Here is a 24,342-nt window from a genome sequence, read left to right as displayed (position 1 = left end):
TCCCCGGGTTATGAATGAGTTCCATTCCTGAGTCCATCTTTAAGTCGGATTTGAAGTCGGAACAGATACATTCGGTATTATTTAGTGTCAGTTAGTCAAACTTTTTTCTTAGTATATAGTACATATTTTACCTTTCTATGCATTTAAAGAAAAATACGTATTTCAATAATTAAACCACTGCATTGTTTAGTGTAGCTTTCATCGGGGCAGGGCCTTTTGCTTGCTCAATTAAAATTGTTCCGATCGTTGACGGACTGTAGCCTAACACTTTTCCAATGACCGATGGTGTTTCACCTCTTTCCAATCGCTTTATTACTTCCACCTTATTTTCAATCATGATCGTGATTATTTTCGTGAACAGAAACACTGCGGATTCAGAGCAGCGCCACCAGGTCCTAATGTCCACCGCACTGAGACATTAAATTAAGTCCGGGATTCCGCTGGGTCCTAAAGACCACCGCACTGGGACAGGTTAAATGAGGGACTTGAGCATCTGCGTTTTTTTGATATCCGCGGGGGTCCCGGAACCTATCTCCCGCGGATAGGGAGGGCCGACTGTACAGGAAGTTAGGAAGTTAGTTGAGCAGCAGGGCCTCAAAGGTATTAATCTTGGGATTACTGCCTGTGCCATGTGACAGTGAATATAGGAATAGAGTGAGGTTGAGGATAAATGCGTGGCTGAGGGAGTGGAGCGGGGGCAGAGATTCAAATTTCTAGATCATTGGGACCACTTTTGGGATAGGTGTGACCTGTACAAAATGGACGGGTTGCACTTGAATCCGAGTGGGACCAATGTCCTGGCGGGGAAGTTTGCTAAGGTAGTTGGGGAGAGTTTGCTGGGGGATGGGAACCGAACTGAAGAGACGGGGGAAGGGGCGGTTGGGTCACAAATAGAAAAAGCTTGGAGACAGTGCGAGAGGGAAGATAGGCAGGTGATAGAGAAGGGATATGCTCAGACCAATGGTTTGAGATATGTCTTTTTTAATGCAAGAAGCATCATGAACAAAGCGGATGAGCTTCGAGCATGGATCAGTACTCAGAGCTATGATGTTGTGGCCATTACAAGACTTGGATGGCTCAGGGGCAGGAATGGCTACTTAGAGCGCCAGGCTTTAGATGTTTCAGAAAGGACAAGGAGGAATCAAAAGAAGTGGAGGTGTGGCGCTGCTGATCAGAGGTAGTGTCACGGCTGCAGAAAAGGAGAAAGTTATGGAGGGATTGTCTACCGAGTCCCTGTGGGTGGAAGTTAGAAAGAGGAAGGGGTTGATAACTCTGGGTGTGTTTTATAGACCACCCAATAGTAACAGGGATATTAAGAAGCAGATAGGGAGACAGATTCTGGAAAGGTGTAATAATAATAAGGTTGTTGAGGTGGGAGATTTTAATTTCCTAAATTTTGATTGGCATCTCCCTAGAGTAAGGGGTTTAGATGGGGTGGAGTTTGTTAGGTGTGTGGTGTGGTTTTAGGTGTTCAGGAAGGTTTCCTGACACAATATGTAGATAAGCTTACAAGAGGAGAGGCTGTACTTGATCTGGTATTAGGAAATGAACTGGGTCAGATGTCAGGTCTCTCAGTGGGAGAACATTTTGGAAATACTGATCACAATTCTATTGCCTTACCATAGCATTGGAGAGGGATAGGAACAGTGTTTAATTCAAGTAAAGGGAAATATGAAGCTATCAGGCAGGAACTTGGAAGCATAAATTGGGAACAGATGTTCTCACGGAAATGTACAGAAGAAATGTGGCAAATGTTCAGTGTATATTTGTGTGGTGCTCTTCATGGGTACATTCCAGAGAGACAGGGAAAGGATGGTAGGGTACAGGAACTGTGGTGTACAAAGGCTGTTGTAAATCTAGTTAGGAAGAAAAGAAGAGCTTACAAAAGGTTCAAAAAACTAGGTAATGATAAAGATCTAAAAGATTATAAGGCTATCAGGAAGGAGTTTAAGAATGAAATTAGGAGAGCCAGAAGGGGCCAAGAGAAGGCCTTGGTGAGCAGGATTAAGGAAAATCCAAAGGCATTCTGCAAGTAGGTGAAGAGCAAGAGGATAAGATGTGAGTGAATAGGACCAATCAAGTGTGTCAATAGAAAAGTGTGTATGGAACCAGAGGAGATAACAGAGATACTTAATGACTACTTTGCTTCAGTACTCACTATGGAAAAGGATCTTGGCGATTGTAGGGATGACTGGCAGTGGACTGAAAAGCTTGAGAATGTAGATCGTAAGAAAGAGGATGTGCTGGAGCTTTTGGAAAGCATCAAGTTTAATGAGTCGCCGGGACTGGACGGAATGTACCCTAGGCTACTGTGGGAGGCAAGGGAGGAGATTGCTGAGCCTCTGGCAATGATCTCTGCACCATCAATGGGGACGGGAGAGGTTCCGGAGGATTGGAGGGTTGTAGATGTTGTTCCCTTATTCAAGAAAGGGAGTAGAGATAGCCCAGGAAATTATAGACCAGTGAGTCTTACTTCAGTGGTTGGTAGGTTGCTGGAGAAGATCTTGAGAGACAGGATTTATTGAAATTTGGAGAGGCATAATATGATTAGGAATAGTCAGCATGGCTTGAATAGTCAAGGGCAGGTCGTGTCTTACAAACCTGATTGAATTTTTTGAGGATGTGACTAAGCACATTGATGGAGGTAGAGCAGTAGATGTAGTGTGTATGGATTTCAGCAAGACATTTGATAAGGTACCCCATGCAAGGCTTATTGAGAAAGTAAGGAGGCATGGGATCCAAAGGGACCTTGCTTTTTGGATCCAGAATTGGCTTGCCCACAGAAGGCAAAGAGTGGCTGTAGATGAGTCATATTCTGCATGGAGGTCAGTGACCAGTGGTGTGGCTCAGGGATCTGTTCTGGGACCCCTTAGAGATTTTTATAAATGACCTGGATGATGAAGTGGAGGGATGGATTAGTAAGTTTGCTGATGACACAAAAGTTGGGGATGTCGTGGATAGTGTGGAGGGCTGTCAGAGGTTGCAGCGGGACATTGATAGGATGCAGAACTGGGCTGAGAAATGGCAGATGGAGTTCAACCCAGATAAGTGTGAGGTGGTTCATTTTGGTAGGTGAAATATGATGGCAGAATATAGTATTGATGGTAAGAATCCTGTCAGTGTGGAGGATCAGAGGGATCTTGGGGTCCAAGTTCATAGGATGCTCAAAGCAGATGCTCAGGTTGACTCTGTGGTTAAGAAGGTATACGGTGCATTGGCCTTCATCAACCGTGGGATTGAGTTTAAGAACCAAGAGGAAATGTTACAGGTATATAGGATCCAGGTCAGACCCCACTTCTGAGAATAGGTTGAGTGGACTTAGCCTTTTCTCCTTGGAGCGACAGAGGTGACCTGATAGAGGTGTATAAAATGATGAGAGGCATTGATCGTGTAGATAGTCATTGGCTTTTCCCTAGGGCTGAAATGGCTAACACAAGAGGGCACAGTTTTAAGGTGCTTAGAAGTAGGTACAGAAGAGAAGTCAGGGTAAGTTTTTTACGCAGAGAGTGGTGAGTGCGTGAAATGGGCTGCCGGTGAATGTGGTTGAGGCGGATACGATAGGGTCTTTTAAGAGAATCCTGGATAGGTACGTGGAGCTTAGAAAAATAGAGGGCTATGGGTAACCCAAGGTAATTTCTAAATTAAGTAGATGTATGGCATAGCATTGTGGGCCAGAGGGCCTGTATTGTGCTGTAGTTTTTCTATGTTTCTATATTGTGGCATGTGCTGTTGATACAGATTTATTGTTTTCAAATTGAGAACATTTATTTAGACAAAGTTATTTTGTTTTGATGCTTTGCAAATTTCACTGGTACAATACAATGGAAAATGAACATAGTTTGTTTTCCAGAGAATTTGTGACAAGAAGTGCAATTAATTTGTAATGCTAATTTTTTTTTCCATTGTATTTCTTTTATTATCAGTGTTGCTCCACTAAGTAGCGTTTGAAGGCGCAATAAGGTACAAAAAGAACTTCCATTCTCTGCACACAGCGCTGACTGCTGAATACTTCCAGTATTTTATCTTCTTAATTAAATTATAAGTAATCATTGGATAAGTTGTTGCTGTTCTTCCTGGACAGCCCATGAACCCATGAGCATTACTTCATTCTTCTTTTGTTTTCTTTATTGATTTTTATAGTTTATATTTTTATATTTTTGCACTGTACTTCTTTGGCAAAACAATAAGCTTTGTCATATGTCGGTGTTAATTTAGATTCTGACATGTTAAGTATAAGTAAGTGGTGCTGTGTAGATCAGTCAGAATCGTACTGAATGCAGGAGAGTACAAGAAGCTAAATAACTACTCTGGCCTCTTTTTCTTATGTTTATATCTAAGGTAGTTTAAGTAACAACTATCACGCCCTTTTTGTACAGCTGAAACATTCAAAAGCACAAAAATAAAAGAAACAGGAGCAGAAATAGGCCAGTTGGCACCTTAAGCTTGCTCTGCCATTTGATATGATTATGTCTAATCCAATCTTCACCTTACACCACATTCCTATTCTCTCCCCATCATTTTTAACTTATAGAATGCATTAGAGTCACAGAGTCATAGACAATTAAGGGCAGAAACAGGCCCTTTGGTCCAGGTAGTCCATGCCAAGCTATTATTTTGCCTAGTCCCATTGATCTGCACTGGGACCAGAGACATTCATATCTCTCCAGTCCATGTAACTATCCAACTTTATCATAAATGTTGAAATCTAACTCATATCCACCACTTACAAAATGCTGGAGGAACTCAGCAGGCCAGGCAGCATCTGCAGTTTTTCTCATGTTTGTCATATCCATCACTTGCGCTGGCAGCTCATTCTATACTCCCACAACCCTCTGAGTGAAGACGTTCTCCCTCATGTTCCCCTTAACCCATGACTTCTAATTTCACCCAACCTCGCTGGAAAAAGCCTGCTCTCATTTGCCTTATCTATACCCCTCATAATTTTGTATATCTCCAACAAATCTCCCTCATTCTTCTATGTTTGATGGAATTAAGTCTTAACCTATTCAGTCTTTCCTGATGGCTCAGTGATATAACTATATAACTTATACAGCAGAGAAACAAGCCCTTTAACCCAGCTTGTTCATGCATGCCAGGATGTCTATCCAAACTGGTCCCCTTTGGCTGCATTTAGCCCATATCCCTCACTAAGCATTATTTATTCATATATCCGCCTAAATGGTTTTAAAACATTGTAATTACACCTGCCTGTACCCAGGCAGCTTGTCCCCCATAATTAACGATCCATCCTATGTTGTACCTTATATCCCTTTTAAATATTTTCCTCTCAGTTTAAAAAGACTGTAGCCATTCACCTTATCTACAACCCTATAAAAATTAGGGGTGGCAATAAAAGCTGACCTTTCAGTTGCACCCAAATCCCCAAATTAATAACTTTTAAAAGTTAATATTTGACAATAGACAATAGGTGCAGGAGTAGGCCATTCTGCCCTTCTAGCCAGCACCACCATTCACTGTGATCATGGCTGATCATACACAATCAGTACCCCGTTCCTGCCCTCTCCCCATATCCCCTGACCCCACTATCTAACTCTCTCTTGAATGCATCCAGAGACTTGGCCTCCACTGCCTTCTGGGGCAGAGCATTTCACATATCCACCACTCACTGGGTGAAAAAGTTTTTCTGCATCTCAGTTCTAAATGGTCCACCCCTTATTCTTAAACTGTGACGTCTAGTTCTGGACTCACCCATCAGCGGGAACATGCTTCCTGCCTCCAGCATGTCCAATCCCTTAATAATCTTATATTTTTCGATCAGACCCCTTCTCATCCTTCTAAATTCCAGTGTATACAAGCCCAGTCGCTCCAATCTTTCAACATATGACAGTCCCGCCATTCCGGGAATTAACCTTGTGAATCTACGCTGCACTCCCTCAATAGCAAGAATGTCCTTCCTCAAATTTGGAGACCAAAACTGCACACAATACTCCAGGTGGGGTCTCACCAAGGCCCTGTACAGCTGCAGAAGGACCTCTTTACTCCTATGCTCAATTCCTCTTGTTATAAATGCCAGCATGCCATTAACTTTCTTCACTGCATGCTTACTTCTATTTGATCATGGAACATGTGATCTTTCATTTAACAAAACATAGCAATGTAGTTTACCAAAGACCATAAGACATAGAAGCAGAATTAGGCAATTCAGCCCATTGAGTCTGCTCTGCCATTCCATCATCACTGATTTATTATCCCAGAAGGGTCTTTGTTCAGCATACTCAACTAACGGCCAAGCTAATCTTTAAGTCAAGCAATTGAAAGGGAAGGAAATTGAGCAGATTTTCTGTAAAACTATTCTTTGTAGTTTAAATATCTGACACTTTCCAAATGAACATATGTAATTAGTTTGCCTCCACATCTATCTGCAACGAAGAATTACAAAGGTTCATGATGAATCATGATCCACTGAACAAAGAAATTACTCCTCGTCTCTAGACAACTCTTTATTCTGAAACTAGGCTTCCTAGTTCTAAATACCTCTATTAGGGAAAATATTCTGTCGGCATCCACCTTGCCAATCAGAATTAGGTTTATTATTACTGACTTGTATGTTATGAAATTAATTGTTTTGCAGCAGCAGTACAGTGCAAAGATATAAAATCGCAGAAGTGAATGCAGTGATGAAGCAGTTTTCATAGGTTCATGGACTGCTCAGAAATCTGTTGACAGAGGGGAAGAAACTGTTCCTAAATGATTGAGTGTGGGTCTTCAAGCTGAGTCAGAATCCCTCTGCAGCCTCTTGTGATTCTGTGCAATAGAATGTCCAGCCCAAGCTGTGATGCAACCAATCAGTTAGTTGAGTGGTGTCATAACAATGACCTTATCCTCAATGTCAGTAAGTGCAAAGAACTGATTGTGGACTTCACAAAGAAACACACACTAGTCCTCATAGAGGGATCAGAAGTAGAAGGAGTAAGCAATTTCAAGTACTGGGTGTCAGTATCTCTGGGGATCTATCGTGAGTCATCATATTGATTCAGCTTCAAAGAAGGCATGACAGCAACTATATTTCATTAGGTATTTAAGGAGATTTGGTGTGTCACCAAAGACACTCACAAATTTCCTCAAATGTAGCCTGGAGAGCATTCTAACTGGCTGCATCAGTGTCTAGTATGGGGGGTGAGGGATGTGGAGAGACAACTGCGCAGGATTGAAAGCTACAGGAAGTTGCAAACTCAGTCAGCTCCATCATGGGCACTAGCCTCCCCAGTATTCCGACCATCTTCAAGGGGCGATGCTTCAAAAAGGCGGAATCATTCATTAAGAACCTCCATCACCCAGGACATGTCCTCTTCCCATTGTCACCATCAGGAAGGAGGTGCAGGAGCCTGAAGGCACACACTCAATGATTCAGGAGCAGCTTTTTCCTGCCTGCCATCCGATTTCTGAATGGACATTGAACTATGAACTACCTTTAATTGCACTACTTACCAATGTAACTATTTTATGTGTATATATATATACTGTAATTCAGTATTTTTATTATTATTATGCATTGCATTGAACTGCTTTGGCTAAAATAGCAAATTTCATGATATATTCCTGTGATATTAATTCTGATTCTGAATGCTCTCTACTGAACATCTTTAGAAATTTGCAAGAGTCTTAAGGAACATACCAAATCTCCTCAAATTCTTAATGATGTAGCTCCACTGGTGTGCCTTGTTCCTTATTGCATCAGTGTGCTAACACCAGGTATTTGAAGCTGCTCACCCTTTCCACGACTGACCTCTCGATGAGTACTGGTGCTTGCTTGCCCAACTTTCCTTTCTTGAAGTCCATAATCAATTCCTTGGGTCTTGCAGACAGGGAGTGTGACATTGTTCAGACATCATTCAACCAGCTGAACTTTCTCACTCTTGTACACCTCCTCATTGCCCTCCAAGATTTCAGCAAAAACAGTGGTGCCATTTGTGAATTTGTGGATGCAGTTTGAGCTGTGCTTTACCACACAAGCATTAATGTGCAGAGAATAGAACAGAAGGCCAAGCACACCACTTGAGGTGTAGCTGTGTTGAGTATCAGTGAGGAGAAGATGTTATTATTAATCTACACTGACTGCCTCAAAGTTTATATGTTTTATTAATATTTCCTCTCAATCTTTTATACTCAGTGACATGTAACTCCAGCATGCTTGTTCTTGCTGGAATACATATTTTTTTTGGGTTACCAAGAGAAGATGAAAGCAGTTAATTCTGAATCTGAGTGAAATAACCTAATGGGAAAATTTAATCAGCTAGGTAGCCCATTCTCTTTAGAATGCTGTTCCATATGACTTGCCTATTCATATTTGTGGTATTAGTGAATTGTTGTACAGCTAAATTTAAAATTTATTACTGCAATATCCATGCTTTCAAAACTTGTTGACAGAAGTCCTGGAGGGGAGACTGGAACCAGAAAGAAGAAGAAAAAGCAAAAAAAGAAGAAGGAAAAGCCAAGTTCTGCCAGCACCAAATCAGACTCTGCTTCAGATTCACAGGAAATCAAAGTTCAACAGCTTCCTTCAAAAGTAAAGTCACCTTTTTATATCTACATATTTGTAAAAAGTGCAGAGTAGTGAAGAAAAACTTATAAACCTTAATTTCTTGGGTAAAATTGTTTCAAGAATGCAATTCTACCTTCTACCTTAAATGTAGTTTGCAAAATTTCAAAATAGAATAGAATTTAAATGTATCTTGCCAGTTAAACTGCTTGGTTCTTGAGAAGACTGGAGATTTTACTTACATCTGTAATAGACTTTTGAGAGTAGAGTTGCAATCAGGTTAAGAATACTTTATTATGTTCTCAGTTGCTCTAGTGTAGTGGTCACCAACCTTTTTAAGCCTAAGATCCCCTACCTTGGCCTTAGTGAAAGGTGAGATCGACCCTAGATCAATCAGTTGGATTTCGCGCACTGGGGCAGAAAAGACCGGAAGTAAAACCCCGGAATCTGGAAGTAGAAATAATGCATAAACACCAGGGGTACCCACCCTTTTTTTGCACCACGGACTGGTTTAATATTGGCAATATTCTTGTGGACTGGCTGACTGGGGGGGAGGGTGTTAGACATGACGGGAATACAGCGATACTCGAAGCAGGTTCCTTATCTCCAGTCTATTCCGCAATTTAGTTTTCGCGGCTCTCGGCACTTACTGCTGTCCCACGCTGCTCACTTTTTTCCTGCTGAAAAAACTCAGCAGGTTCGTCTTTAAATGCAGGGTGCTTGGACTCAGGGTACCGAAGCAGTTTTGAGGGCTTCATTGCCTCATTAGACAGCCTCCTGGCCCGAACTCCAGCCTCTGCCCGCCTGCCGCCAGACGCCCTGGCCAGGTGCGGCTGGTAGTGGGTGCGGTGAGAGGACAATGTCAGGGCCGGAGCCGTGGCGGTAGTAGTCCGGAGAGAGCGACTGACCAAACGAGGAGTGCGACAGGGCCTGCCCACCCCCTTTGTAGGATCTATTGGCCGACAAAAGTTTGTTTCAGCAGATCGCAGCGAGGTAGCTGCTCTGATACTTATGGAACCCTGAGCCGGAATTAGATTGTCTGTGAATATTTTAGCACCGGGTTTCCCGTGAACATTTGGTGTGGTAAACAGGTTTAGAGGCGGCGCCCATCTGTCTGCGCTTCAGACCGGCAGCATTGGCACTTCCCGCCGGCCACGCTCCGGGCCAGTAGCATTGGCACTTCCCGCCGGCCACGCTCCGGGAGGCCAGTAGCATTGGCACTTCCCGCCGGCCACGCTCCGGGCCAGTAGCATTGGCACTTCCCGCCGGCCACGCTCCGGGCCAGTAGCATTGGCACTTCCCGCCGGCCACGCTCTGGGCCAGTAGCATTGGCACTTCCCGCCGACCACGCTCTGGGCCAGTAGCATTGGCACTTCCCGCCGGCCACGCTCTGGGCCAGTAGCATTGGCACTTCCCGCCGACCACGCTCTGGGCCAGTAGCATTGGCACTTCCCGCCGGCCACGCTCCGGGCCAGTAGCATTGGCACTTCCCGCCGGCCACGCTCCGGGCCAGTAGCATTGGCACTTCCCGCCGGCCACGCTCTGGGCCAGTAGCATTGGCACTTCCCGCCGGCCACGCTCTGGGCCAGTAGCATTGGCACTTCCCGCCGACCACGCTCCGGGAGGCCAGTAGCATCGGCACTTCCCGCCGGCCACGCTCCGGGAGGCCAGTAGCATTGGCACTTCCCGCCGGCCACACTCTGGGCCAGTAGCATTGGCACTTCCCGCCGACCACGCTCCGGGAGGCCAGTAGCATTGGCACTTCCCGCCGACCACGCTCCGGGCCAGTAGCATCGGCACTTCCCGCCGGCCACGCTCCGGGCCAGTAGCATCGGCACGTCCCGCCGGCCACGCTCCGGGCCAGTAGCATTGGCACTTCCCGCCGACCACGCTCCGGGAGGCCAGTAGCATTGGCACTTCCCGCCGGCCACGCTCCGGGAGGCCAGTAGCATCGGCACTTCCCGCCGGCCACATTCCAGGCCAGTAGCATCGGCACTTCCCGCCGGCCACGCTCCGGGCCAGTAGCATCGGCACTTCCCGCCGGCCACGCTCCGGGCCAGTAGCATCGGCGTTTCCCACCGGCCACGCTCCGGGAGGCCAGTAGCATCGGCACTTCCCGCCGGCCACGCTCCGGGAGGCCAGTAGCATCGGCACTTCCCGCCGGCCACGCTCCGGGCCAGTAGCATTGGCACTTCCCGCCGACCACGCTCCGGGCCAGTAGCATTGGCACTTCCCGCCGACCACGCTCCGGGCCAGTAGCATTGGCACTTCCCGCTGACCACGCTCCGGGAGGCCAGTAGCATCGGCACTTCCCGCCGGCCACGCTCTGGGCCAGTAGCATTGGCACTTCCCGCCGGCCACGCTCCGGGCCAGTAGCATCGGCACTTCCCGCCGGCCACGCTCCGGGAGGCCAGTAGCATCGGCACTTCCCGCCGGCCACGCTCCGGGCCAGTAGCATCGGCACTTCCCGCCAGCCACGCTCCGGGAGGCCAGTAGCATCGGCACTTCCCGCCGGCCACGCTCCAGGCCAGTAGCATCGGCACTTCCCGCCGGCCACGCTCCGGGCCAGTAGCATCGGCACTTCCCGCCGGCCACGCTCCGGGCCAGTAGCATCGGCACTTCCCGCCGGCCACGCTCCGGGAGGCCAGTAGCATCGGCACTTCCCGCCGGCCACGCTCCGGGCCAGTAGCATTGGCACTTCCCGCTGACCACGCTCCGGGAGGCCAGTAGCATTGGCACTTCCCGCCGACCACGCTCCGGGCCAGTAGCATCGGCACTTCCCGCCGGCCACGCTCCGGGCCAGTAGCATCGGCACTTCCCGCCAGCCACGCTCCGGGCCAGTAGCATCGGCGGTTCTCACCAACCACGTGAGGCAAACACTGGCGCACGGGTATCACTGCATTGAGGCGGCTGATGACCTCGTGTGTATTCAAGTTCAACAGTGGGTGTGACAGGGAAAGAGGAAGGTGCAGCTGACTCATATTGTTTCCTCGCGGCCCGGTGGTTGGGGACCACTGAAGTACACTGTGTAGTGCAGGGGAGCTATGCGCATGCGCACTGGGCAGAAAGAACGGAACTAAAACCCCGCAACAGTCTCTCAACAGTATTTCTGTATTTATTTTTCTTTTTTTTTCGGGATCTGCTGGGAAATTCTCAAAGATCGACAGGTTGGTGACTACTACCAGCCATATTTCCCTTTATTGGAACATTAGAGAAGTACAACAAAGCATCAATCCTTTGGCCCATCATATCTACACCAATTGTAATGACAAATTAAACTAATCCCAAATGCTTGCATATGGTCCATATCCCTCTGTTGTCTGATTGTTCATGTGCCTGTTAAATATTGCTCTTGTAGTGACCTCTACCACCTTGTGCTTCCTAAATCACCTTGAAACTTTTCTCCTCTAACCTTAAATCCTGTCCCTCTGGTACTTGATATTTCCATTCTGGGAGAAAGTCTCTTTCTATCCTCTCCTTATAGCTAATATGCTGTAATTCAGATAACATCCTGGGGAACCTCAATTGCACTGTCTTCAAAGCTTCCATATCGTAGCTATAGTGTGACAATCAGAACTGTACACCTTATTCCAAATATGACCTAACCAATGTTTTATGCAAATGCAACATCTGAACTTTTATACTCAATGCCCTGTTCGATGAAGACAAGCATGTATTTACTGTTCCATCTGTTTTGTTCCTGTCTTCAGGGGACTGTTGAGTTGCACCTCAAAATCCCACTATGTGTTAATGCTCCTGAGGGTCCTGCCATTTAGTTCATACTGCTATTTACTCTTTCATTTGAACTCCCAAAATGTAACAATTCACTTTTATCTAGATTAAACTCCATTTGCCATTTATTTTATTAGTTCTGTCATTATCTTGTTCATCAAAGACAAAAGTCAAAGTAAATTTATTATCCCCAAGCACTTATGTGTTACCATATACTAGCTTGAGATTCATTTCAAATCAAATATATGAATGATTGGAACAATATACAGTCTGCAACTATTGGAAATGTTATCTGTAGAAGTTGACAGTTTCTTATATGAAAATATTAAGCTTTATATACATCAGTTATTGACTCTTGCACATTAAAGTTGAAAGTAAATTTATTCTTAAAGTACATATATGTCACCATATACATCCTGAGATTCAATTTCTTGTGGCCATTCACAATAAATAAAGAAAAACAAAAAAAAATCAATGACAAACTGCCTCCAACAGGGTGGACAAACAGCTAATGTGCAAAAGACAACAAACTGCAAATACAAAAAGAAATAATAATAATAAATAAATATGCAATTAATATTGTAAACATGAGATGAAGAGTCTTTGAAAATGAGTCCATAGTTTGTGGGAACAGTTCAGTGAAGGGGCAAGTGAAGTTATCTCCTTTGGTTCAAGACCCTGAATGTTGAGGGGTAATAACTGCTCCTGAGGCTCCTGTACCTTCTTCCCGATGGCAGCAGCGAGAAGAGAGCATGGCCTGGATGGTGGGTGCCCTTGATGATGGATGTTGCTTTCCTGCGACAGCACTCAAATAGATGTGCTGAATGGGGGTGGCTTTACCCACAATGGACTGTGCCATATTCACTACTTTTTGTAGATATTTCCATTCAAGGGCATTGGTGTTTCCATACTGGGCCGTGATGCAACCAGTCAATATACTCTCCACCACACATCTGTAAAAATTTGTCAGTTTTAGGTAACATACCAAATTTTTGCAACCTTCTAAGAGAGTAGAGGTGTGACTATGCTTTCTTCATAATGGCCTTTACATGCTGGACCCAGGACAAATCCTCTGAAATGATAACACTGAATTTAAAGTTGCTGACCCTCTTCACCTCTGATCCCCTGATAAGAACTGACTCATAGACTTCTGGTTTCCTCCTCCTGAGGTCAGTAACCAGGTCCTCAGTTTTGCTGACATTGAGTGAGTGGTTGCTGCTGTGGCACCACTAAGCCATATTTTACAATCTCCCTCGCTATCTTTGATTTGGCCAATGACTGAGGTGTCATCAGCAAATTTAACTAAAGCAAGTAGAGCTAGGGGCTAAGTGCACGGACTTGTGGTGCACCTGTGCTGATGGAGATTGTGGGGAAGATGTTGCTGATTTGAATTGACTGGGGTCTGCAAGTGAAGAAATCAAGGATCCATTAAGGCTAAGGCCTTAAAGCTTATTGATTAGTTTTGAGGGGATGGTAGTATTGAATGCCAAGCTGTAGTCAATGAAGAGCATCCTGATCTATGCACCTTTACTGTCCAGATATTCCAGGATTAAGTGAGCACCCAATGAAATGGCAGCTGCTGTTCTATTGTGAAGGTAGGCAAGTTGGTGTAGATCCAAGTTGCTTTTCATGCAGGAGTTGATAAGTTTCATCACTAATTTCTCGAAACACTTCATCACAGTGGATGTAAGTGCTACTGGACAATCATTGAGACAGGTTACCATGTTCTTCTTAGGCAGTGGTATAATTGAAGCCTGCTTGAAGCAGGTGGTTACCTCAGACTGCTGAAACAGGAGGTTAATGAACACTGCAGCCAGTTGATCAGCTTAGGCCTTTAGTACTCAGCCAGGTACTCATCTGGTTCACTGTCAAGAAGGCTGTTCTCATGTCTGCCTCAAACTGAAATCACAGGGTCATTGGGGGCTCCAGGAGTTCATAAAGGTGCCTCCATGGTCAAAGAGATCATAAAAGGCATTGAGCTCCTCAGGGAGCGAAGTCTTTTAGTCACCTATGTCGCTTTGTTTTCCTTTGTGGGTGGTGATAGCATTCAAGCCCTGCCACAGCCGTTGAGCATCCTTTTGTGATTCAACTTTAGTCTGGAATTGCCACTTCACACATGAGAGGGCTTTCCAGAAATTGTACCTGGACTGCTTGTATTTTACTTTGTTGCTAGACCTGAATGCCTCTGGGCTGGCCCTCAGCAGATTGCAGATCTCATGGTTTATCCAGGGTTCTGGTTGGGGAAGACACTGAATGATATTGTGGGGACATTTAGAGGTGCACATTAAAGACTGAAGTGTAAATTTTCATCAATGAAACGTAGCTTTGGGATAATTTCCAAGTTCCAGAATCTGCAAAGCATATGAAATTATCATGGAAGTGAACTGCTTGAAAGCAGGTCATTCAGTCCAACTTGTCCATTCCATTCAAGGTGCCTTCCTGAGCTTGCATTTGGCCTATATCCCTCTTCTAAACCACTGCTATTCACAAATCTATCCAAATCTCTTTGAAATGTTGTTATTTTACATGCCTCTAACATTCTACACCCAATACCTTCTGTATGGAAAATCTTGCCCTTCAGTTCCCCTTTAATCTTTCCCTTTTATCATAAACCTATATCTTCTAGTTTTAGACTCCCCTACCATGGAAAAAAAAACACTATGACCTTTCACCTTATCTATACTGACATCCCTCTGTTGACTTCACTTTAGGGTAAAGTCCCAGCCTATCTAGTCTCTCCTCGTAATTCAAGCACTCCGGTCCTGGCAGTATCTTTATGACTCTTTTCTGCACCTTTCTCTGGCTTAATACCTATGTTGCCATTTTCAGGGAACTAAGTACTTGTATCTCAAGGTCTTTCTAAAATACAATATTCCCCAGGGTCTTATCATGTTCTTTGCATGTCCTCCCCTGGTTTAACATTACCAGAAAGCATCACTTCACAATTTTAAATTGCATCTACCATTCTTTTGCCCTCTTTCCCAGTTGGTCCACGTCTTGTTGTAACCTTACATTCTCATCTAAATCATTAGTATACATGACAAACAACAGTGGATCCAGCATTGATTCCAAGTGGCAAAGCACTGGTCATAGAACTCCAGTCTGTAAAAAAAACAAAACACACAACACCCAACGCCACCTTTGATTCCTTCCTCCAAGATAATTTGGTATTCAACAGTTTAGCTCACCTTGGATCTCGTGATCACACCTGGACCAGTCTACCATGTGGGATATTGTGAAAAACCTTGATAAAGTCCATGTAGATAGTGTCTATCATCCTGCCTTTGTCAGTTCTTTTTGTCACCTTTGCAATAGAAACTCTTATTAAATTATTTGTGCAACACTACTTTCTATTCACAAAGCCCTGCTGACCATCGTATCTCTTAGAATCCTCTCAGTGATTTTTCCATGACTGATGTTAGCTCAATAGCCTGTATTTATCTGACTTGTCCTTACAGCCTCCCTTAAATAAAGGCACAATATCAGTCAACTTCCAGTCTTCTGGTACCTCTCCCATGTCCAAGGAAGATACAGTTGCAAGAAAAAGTTGGTGAACCCTTTGCAATTACCTGGTTTTCTGCATTAATTACTCACAAAATGTGGTGTGATCTTCCACATTTGGAATGGGCAGGTGTCACACTTCTTGCGCCTGCAGGGATAAATCCAAGGAGGGACAAATGGTCTAGGGAATCATGGAGAGAGTGATCCCTGCAGAAAAGTCTTTTTCTTCACTCCAGAACAGTTAACTCTAAGTTCTCCTTATCGCACTTTTAAAGATTCATAGTATATTTATAATCAAAGTATGTATGCACAATACAATTCTGAGATATGTCCTCCCTGCAGGCAGCCACATAACAAAGAAACACCATGGAACCAGCTCAAAAAAAAATCAGATACCCAATGCTCAAAAAAAAGAACAAATTGCGCAAATGGCAAAATGCGAGTGAATGGCATATAGAATATAAAACAACAAACCAGTAGTATTCACTCAGTTTAGATTGGTTTTGCACCACTCTGCTAAGCAATGCAGGCCACAGGGTCATTCTTTGCCAATGTGCCTCAATTTACCTCAACTGCCCTGAACAAACTTCTCAAAAACAGCAAAAAAAAGTAACCAGAATCCAAGAACAGATGCAACATAAACCTCAAACCTCCACAGCCTCGCTGATCAATCCTGGCAATCTAGATCCCTAAAGTCCTGGACTTCCTCGGACAGCAGCTGGTGAGGAGGGGAGGGAGACCGGTGAGAGGCGGACAAGCGGCACCAAACACCCGCCCGTCCCTACTCTCATCCTCATTGCCATCAACCTTGCTTAACACCTCAGTCGAAGAGAAGCAGTGAAGTCAATCATGTGCTGGTAGCCATTTCCAGGCTACCAGGCCTCCAGGCCATATAGTCCTCATCAAACGTCATTGAACTCCGTTGTAGACAGCAAAGTGCCTGATCACTCAATCGGCCCCAAAACACACCATCAAAATATTAAATCACAGATTCCAATTGCACGTGGCTTAGTAGTAGAATCATATTTGAAAGAAGAAATGAAAAAAGTAGTTTCTTGAGCTGTCAGCAGGATGTTACCTTTGGTTGTGTTGTTTGCTGGTACGATGCTTCATTTCCTATGAGGAGGTTCAGTGTTGCCCCTATCATGTAGGACCATCTATATATTGCTTTTGAAAACTTTCCTAGACACAGTTAACAAATTCTACCCCATCTAATCCCTTAGCTTCTCACTTGTCCAAAGACCTGTTATAAGGCTCTTCCAATCAACTTTTACAAGTTATTGTCTAATGTCATCAAAATTAGCCTTGCTGCAAGTTAGGACTTCTATGTTATGGGCTAGTCCTATTGTTCCAGAATTTTTTTTAAATATTAGAATTATGGTGTCTGGCCCCCAAAGTGCTATCACCCAGCTTCATTTCTTACGAGGAGGTTCGATGTTGCCCTTATCATGTCAGATCCTCTACATTTTGCTTTTGAAAACTTTCCTGAACACAGTTAAAAAATTCTACCCCATTGACTCCTTCAGCATTAAAGCAGTGGCAGTCAGTATCAGGGATGTTAGGAATTACCACTGTCACAACCCTGTTATCCCTACACCTATCTGTGGCCTCTCTATATATTTGCTCTTCTAATTCCTGCTAACTACTGGGGAGCCTGTAATACAATTCCATCAAAGTAATAAACCTATATCTCCTCACTGGATGAATTATTTTACCTATTGTCATGATGTTTTCCCTAATCAAAAAATCAACTCTTCTTCTCTTACCCTATTTTTATCTTGCCTGTAGCAACTATATCCTGCAACATTGAGTTTCCATGCCCATCACTCAACTATGTTTCCATAATAGCAATAATGTCATAATTCCATTTGCTGATCCGTGCCCTGAGTTCATCTGTCCTACCTGTCCCTCTTTGACAAGTTACCTCTGCCCCAAAGAAATCCCATTAGTTTTAGAATATGAACCACTCCCTCCTGCTTCTCGGCCAAGCATGTTGCTATCTTGCATTGCACCAGGGCTGTTCCAGAACTAACAACTCTTGGAGACCTGCCTTTATCTTTTTGCCTGTCTCCCTACATTTACACTGCAGGACCACATCCTTTTTCTCTCTAGCTGCACATCCTCTTTTGAGAATGCCCTGCAATTACTTGGAGAAATCTTTGATCCTGGCATCAGGAGGCAACATACCAGCTGGACCAACACATACAATATGCTAGAGGAACTCAACAGGTCAGGCAGCATCTATGGCATGAAATGTTGACTGTTTATTCCTCTCCATAGATGTTACTTGACCTGCTGGGTTCCTCCAGCACTTTTTGTGTATTGCTGTGGACTTCCAGCATCTGCAGAATCGGTTCTGTTTATACCATCCTGTAGTCTCATTTGTAGCTATGGAAAATCATGTCTGTGCCCCTAACGATTGAGTCTTTGTCAAAACAGTCCTTTTTGACTCCATACTTGACTACTATCTGTCAGCATCAGTAGCTGTTGCTGCTGTTCTCCACTGAAAGACCATACACACTAACAGTATCCAAAAGGAGATGCTTGTGAGGGAAATTGCCATGGGAAAATTCTGCACTCTTGATCTGTCCCCTCTATCTTTCTAGGTGGTTACCTAGTTAACTGCTGTCTGTACCTTTGGCATGATCCCCTCACTAAAGCCTGTCTTCCTTGAATATAATGTTCATGTTTATGGGTTTTATTCTTGATGTTTTATTTATTTTTCACTTCTACAGTCAAAGAAAACTATGCCCAGGCTTGCTGTATGCTTGACCAACAATACCAACTTTCATTTATGCATCACATTTCAAAAAAGTAAACCGTATCAAGAACATATTTAAACAAGATCTGATGCAAGTTGTAGATGGAGTTTTTGGATCAGCAGAGGTAGATTTTTGAAAATACATTAAGGAAAGAGAAGATGCAAAATTCATGTAGTGATTTCAGAATTTAAAGCCTTGGCAGCTGAAGATGGACCAGTTGTTACTTCTTTAAACTGAGAAATTGGTTAAGTGACAGTAAATATAGATCAATGATTAAAGAAGTGGGTGCAAAAGTGTATCTTAAGGATACAGACAGCATAGTTCTGAATGGTTTCAAGTTTACATGTTTCCATGACTTGACTTGGAATGCTGGCATTGATTCTGTTGGTGTAGCCAAGTCAACAGATAACAAAGGAGTGAATGAGCAGCAGATAAGCTAAAGCACAGGTGAAACTGTACAATACTACAGGATATGGTACAAGCATTCTTAGTGATGATGTGCACGCGTGGTCAGAACTCATCTTGAGGTGAAAGTGGTGTCAAATTTGTGAATTTATGGTAGGTGAATGCAATGGAATTGACAGCCAATTCCTATTAATTTTAGTCTTGATCTGTTTTTATTTTTAACCTCTTGGATTTTCATTATGTGTTGGATATATTCTTGATTTTGAGCTTATCTCTCTTTTTGAGCTACAGAATACTGCAGTATAGAAACTGGTCCTTTGGCCTAATTTGTCCATGTCTATCAAAATGCCTATCTAAGCCAGTTCATTTTCATTCAGATAGAAGTTTAGATATTCATGGTTCAAAATTCATTTCTAAGAAATACTTCCTTCATAGAATTTTCAGTTTGTTGATTGCAGCAAGTGAATCAATCTTCATTGTACAGAACCTAAATTGCTCCTACAGAATTTAGTGAGCAATTTATGTTTAATTTGCAATTTATGTTTAATTTAAATTTATCTTTTAATTTTAAACTATCAAGCAATGAAGATGTCAAAAAATATGTAAGATATTTGTTTACATTAACCATGAATGGTATTTTTACACTCGGTAAAAATAAAGTGACCATTGCGTTAATGTTCATGGTCTCCTGCTGTTGTAGCCTATCCATTTCAAGGTCCGATGTATTGTATGTTCAGAGATGCTTATCTACACCACTGATGTAATGCATGGTTATTTGAGTTACTGTTGCCTTCTTGTCAGCTTAAACCAGTATGGCCATTGTCCTCTGTCCTCTCAATAACAAAGCAATTCCACCTACAGAACCTGGATAATTTATTTCTGTTTTTGGTACCATTCTCTGTAAACTTTAGAGACTGTTGTATGTGAGGTACACTAGCCACCCTGACACCAACAATTATTTCAAGGTCAAAGTCACTTAGATTACATTTCTTCCCCATTCTGATGTTTGGTCTGAACAACAACTGAACCTCTTGACCATGTCTGCATACTTTTATGCATTGACTTGCTGCCACATGATTGGCTGATTAGATATTTGCATTAACGAGCAGGTGTACCTAATAAAACAGCCATTGAGTGTATAATTTTTTTCCCATTTCTTTCTTTTGATTACTGCTGTGTATGTTCAAAGGTCCACTGCTACTGCAGTTTTCTATTTATTTTAGAAACTGGAGTCTTAACTCGTAAATTGTAGAGTATAGTTCATGCAGCAGTCTACACAATGTTCTCATTTGATTGTTCTGTTCTGCCCTCTAATTCATCACCAATTTGAGTTGGCAAGGCTAAGTCAGAAAGTTGTCTTTGGCACCTAAGCAAGGTCTTTGTGATTATGTACCATACTGGAGCCATCATTTAGCATTTGTATCAATGCAAACATGTGTATAGTAAACTGGGTACAAAATGTGATGCAGATTCACTCAAGCACACTAGCAGGATAATCATTCTGGGAGGAGATGTTATATTGTGGAGTTTCAATTTGCATTTTTGTATTTAACAAAATAAAACTGATAAAAATGAGCTTGGAGCAAGTGGAACTTCTATCTTTTATCTCTTTATGATAAACATACACAGATACTGTAGAAAAAGAAATGCTTCAGTACTAGAAATATGATCCATATTCCAGCTTTTGCTACTCAGTCAAATGAACCCTTAACATTTACACATATTCAATGTATTGATGCACAGGGAAGCTTGTAGTATATATAGCAATATTCCATTGCTCATACACTTTGTATACTACACAGGGTGTATTTGTTAGTTTCTAAGTAGTTATACACTGTTTTTACTATGAGCTTTTGAGATTGTCCCATGTTATTTCATGTAGGATCCTTACAGCCATCCAAAGGAAATACTTATTACTGGATTTGCACTCTGCTCTGAATTGATAGAACAATGTAAGTCACAATCATTGGTTGCTAAAATGGGGAGTGTAAGCTCAACGTGACTAATAAAAGTTTTAATTCTGTACTGGAGCATCATAAATTAAAATGACTGTAGCATGAGTAGCCAGGTCTTGGAATTACACACACACACACTCCATTATACACTCTGAGCTCTCTTTCTTTCTTTCTCTCTCTCTCTTTCTCTCTGTCAGTCTTGGTAACCCACTCATAGCAGTTCAGGAATAACTGCAGATACTTAATAAAACAGTGAGGGATGGACAGAAAAACAATTCATTATCTGATTGTAAGGAAATCCAAACGGTTTGGCATCTGGCCAGCCCACCAAGGGATGTTTTCTCTGTTCCCTTTAAAACCTCTAGGAATCTGTTTTGAGCACTCTCATTTAAATTCACAGCTGAAACCCTGGAACAAGATGGACAATTGGTCATTGTTAAAATGCTGATGATTAAACTAATCTAAATTGTGAGCCTAAATTTTCCAATGATAAGTAGCAGCCAGAAAGTTCTCCAATTACTAGCACACTTTGGAAGTTTATTTGTCACTCAAGCACTTTTAGGTTATAGACATTTTTCTTTTGAGAATCCTGAACAAGTATTTTTTGGTGTCTCGCAATCAAAATTAATTTCAGTTAAGAAAAAAATTCTGGATTCTGTTCTTTGCAACAAGTGTGTATTTTTTTCCTCTATCAAGTTACAAAATACGAATCTACTAGTGTTCCCAAAATTCCCTTCTTCTATGCCCACAGAATACTCTCTTCAATGTACAAGAACTAATTTGTCTGTGTATGGAAGATACCAGCTGAGTCTTTGATAATATTCCACTCTCCATTTTATAATTTTACTTCCCTTAATCTCTTCTTTATAGTTGTTTTATTAGCAACAGAAATCTTACTGCTTAACTGAACAATGTTCATATGTAAGCTTATTAACATTAGGAACATTGCATCACTATATTTTAGTGGACAGATGAATAGATGGTGATCAGAAATCATAGGAAGCTTCATACTCCTGCCCACTTGCTTGGTTGCTGATGCCAGTTGTTCTTTTTCCTTTGTTCTAAATGGGATCAGTTGTTTCAAACTAAGATTGTGTTATTGGTCTTTCTGATTGTTAGGTTCATTGGAGGTTTATAAGTAATTGAAGTAGAATTTGGTGATTGGGCTTTCATACAGTGATCAGTGGTTCCCATTGTTTATTATTTGTGTGGTGCCATCGATGGAATAAGTTATAACTTTGCTTATAGTTGAATAATATTCAAAGGAATAAATTAATGTAGTCAAAGCTGATATTTGCATATTAATTCTGAAAACAGATTACATTTATGTAGTAACAGGAAAACATCTCATCATCTTTAATTTTTTTTAAGAACATCTTTAAAATTTGACAATGCTTTTTCTCACTAGAATCCTTCGGTACCAATGCAAAAATTACAGGACATTCAAAGAGCCATGGAATTGCTCACAGCATGTCAAGGCCCTGCTAAGAATCTGGAGGAGGCAAGTCAACACAGATACCAGTTCTGGGACACACAGCCGGTACCCAAACTTAGTACGTTTAACACCTTTTCTGGTTGACTAAAATATTTATAGAAATCATCTGTTGTTAAAGGGTGAACTTTCAGCTCAGTAATTCACAAAACTAAAGTATCAATAATCAGGCCTCACAGAAAATGACGAAGTCTAAAACAAGATATAGACAATTCAGGGAGCGAGAGTTCACATGTTTGGGAGTTCTAACTTTCTTTTAAAACAAAAAGAAATTGGTGTCAGTAAAACTGGCCACAAAACTTGTAAATGCTCAATGAGGCAATTAGAAAACCTGGTATCGTTACTTAGTTTAGTCTATAGATAATTGACCTTGTATCAATGTACTTAACCCTTTTACTTTTGAAATCATCACTTTTTCAGAAACTTAGAGACTAGAGGTGCTTGTGGCATCTTGCTTGGGGCAATACCTATAGATACAATAAATAATCTAACAAGAATTGAATAGTTATGAATACTTAAGTTTTTTTTTGAAAATTTACTCAAAATACTAACTTAATTAATGACACTATATTTCTCTTTGATTTTTTGTTTGATCGTCTTTTATCTTAAAATCAAGCCTCACCCTGTACTATGTTCTCAACAAAAATCACTACATTCAGCATGTTCACCAATACTGCCACTACTTTGATCTCTTCGCATAATCTGTATTGTTTTACAATAATCTAATTACCCCTTAAAAGCAACAATAATTATTTCCTCAGTCATGCCTTAACAACAAGCTTTTGTTTTAACAATCCTTTTGAATATCAAAATGTGTCCTAAATTTTCTCCACATTAGGTCTCAATTCAGTGACAAATTTAATTCATTGATGCTAATGAGATGAAATAGTTCTATTGAATCTACTGAAGTACTTCATTGTTTTAAAAATGTTACTATATCTCATGTTAGTCTGTGTACCAGTGAAAATAGCCCAAGTATTTTATCTCCTTCCTCATAACTAAGGGGTGTAATCTCTGGAATTTTCCTGGTTATCTACGTTGTAAAATCTGCACTTTTTGGAATAAGCATAACTTCAGTTTGTAATGACACAAGAAGTTCTGCTTATACAGTACTGTAAATCTTGAGGAACTCAGTAAGTCAGGCAGAATGGAAGGGAATAAACAGTTAGCATTTCAGGCCAAGACCCTTCATCAGGACTGGAAAGGAAGGAATTAAAAACCAGAATAAGGAGGGAAGGGAGGGAAAGGAAAGGAATACAAGCTGGCATGTGATAGGTGAGACCCGGGTAGGGGAAAGTGGGTGGGTGGGGAAGAGAGGATGAAGTAAGAATGTGGGAGGGGATAGATGGAAGAGATTGAAAAGGAAGGTATTTAATAGGATAGGACAATGGTTCATGGAAGAAAGGGTAGGAGGAGGAGAACCAGAGAGAGTTAATGGGCAGAGGGAGAGAGAGTTTCTATATTAAGTTTGTATCTTAGTTGTTAAATTAGTCATTAAATTTTAATAACTACTTAAATTCAAAAATCCTGCATGTATTGTTATGACTTTTTCAATATACTTGCTCATTCAAAGAATTATGTATGAAACTTTTGCTCTGTGTAGAAACAAACTGAAGGATCACACAGAATTGGTGTTGTACATAACAGCTGATTTATTGAACAATTGGTGTGAACTAGAAGACCAGGCAAAGCTGATATACCCGAGTACAAATTTGGTTGAGCTTTTACATTCTCGGTTAACGAGAATTACATTAAAATTACGTTAAAATTACATTTTGATAACAGAATGGCAGCTGCAAGATGACTTAATTAAGTAACAATCTAGGTCCTGATTGTAGAATAAAATGATTATTAACCAATCTAGCAGTAAATCCAATTTTCTATTATAACACTGGTGCATGCTATAACATAATTTCAGAAGTTCCTGAAATTTGGGTGTCATCGCTGCAGCATGCCTCTACTTTTGTCTGCAGTTCCCTGTGATCACATTAGCAA

General features: G+C 42.1%; 1 protein-coding gene across 4 annotated transcripts in view; it reads left to right on the top strand.

Annotated features, from left to right (window-relative positions):
* Positions 1 to 24,342, top strand: part of nmt2 (N-myristoyltransferase 2) — a 65,174-nt gene that overhangs the window by 19,321 nt on the left and 21,511 nt on the right. The window contains exons 1-3 of one of the 4 annotated variants that reach the window (XM_059972240.1): positions 8,388 to 8,527; positions 20,783 to 20,852; positions 22,264 to 22,408. In XM_059972240.1, the coding sequence (XP_059828223.1) occupies positions 22,279 to 22,408 (130 nt within the window). In that variant the 5' untranslated portion in view covers positions 8,388 to 8,527; positions 20,783 to 20,852; positions 22,264 to 22,278. Of the gene's footprint in view, positions 1 to 8,387; positions 8,528 to 20,782; positions 20,853 to 22,263; positions 22,409 to 24,342 lie in introns of those variants that run through there. The other 3 variants (XM_059972241.1, XM_059972238.1, XM_059972239.1) reach the window with 3 other exon arrangements.

The sequence above is a fragment of the Hypanus sabinus genome, chromosome 6 (genome assembly GCF_030144855.1).
Source record: "Hypanus sabinus isolate sHypSab1 chromosome 6, sHypSab1.hap1, whole genome shotgun sequence".
In the NCBI taxonomy this organism is placed as follows: Eukaryota; Metazoa; Chordata; class Chondrichthyes; order Myliobatiformes; family Dasyatidae; genus Hypanus; species Hypanus sabinus.
This window is presented reverse-complemented; position numbering and strand designations above follow the sequence as displayed.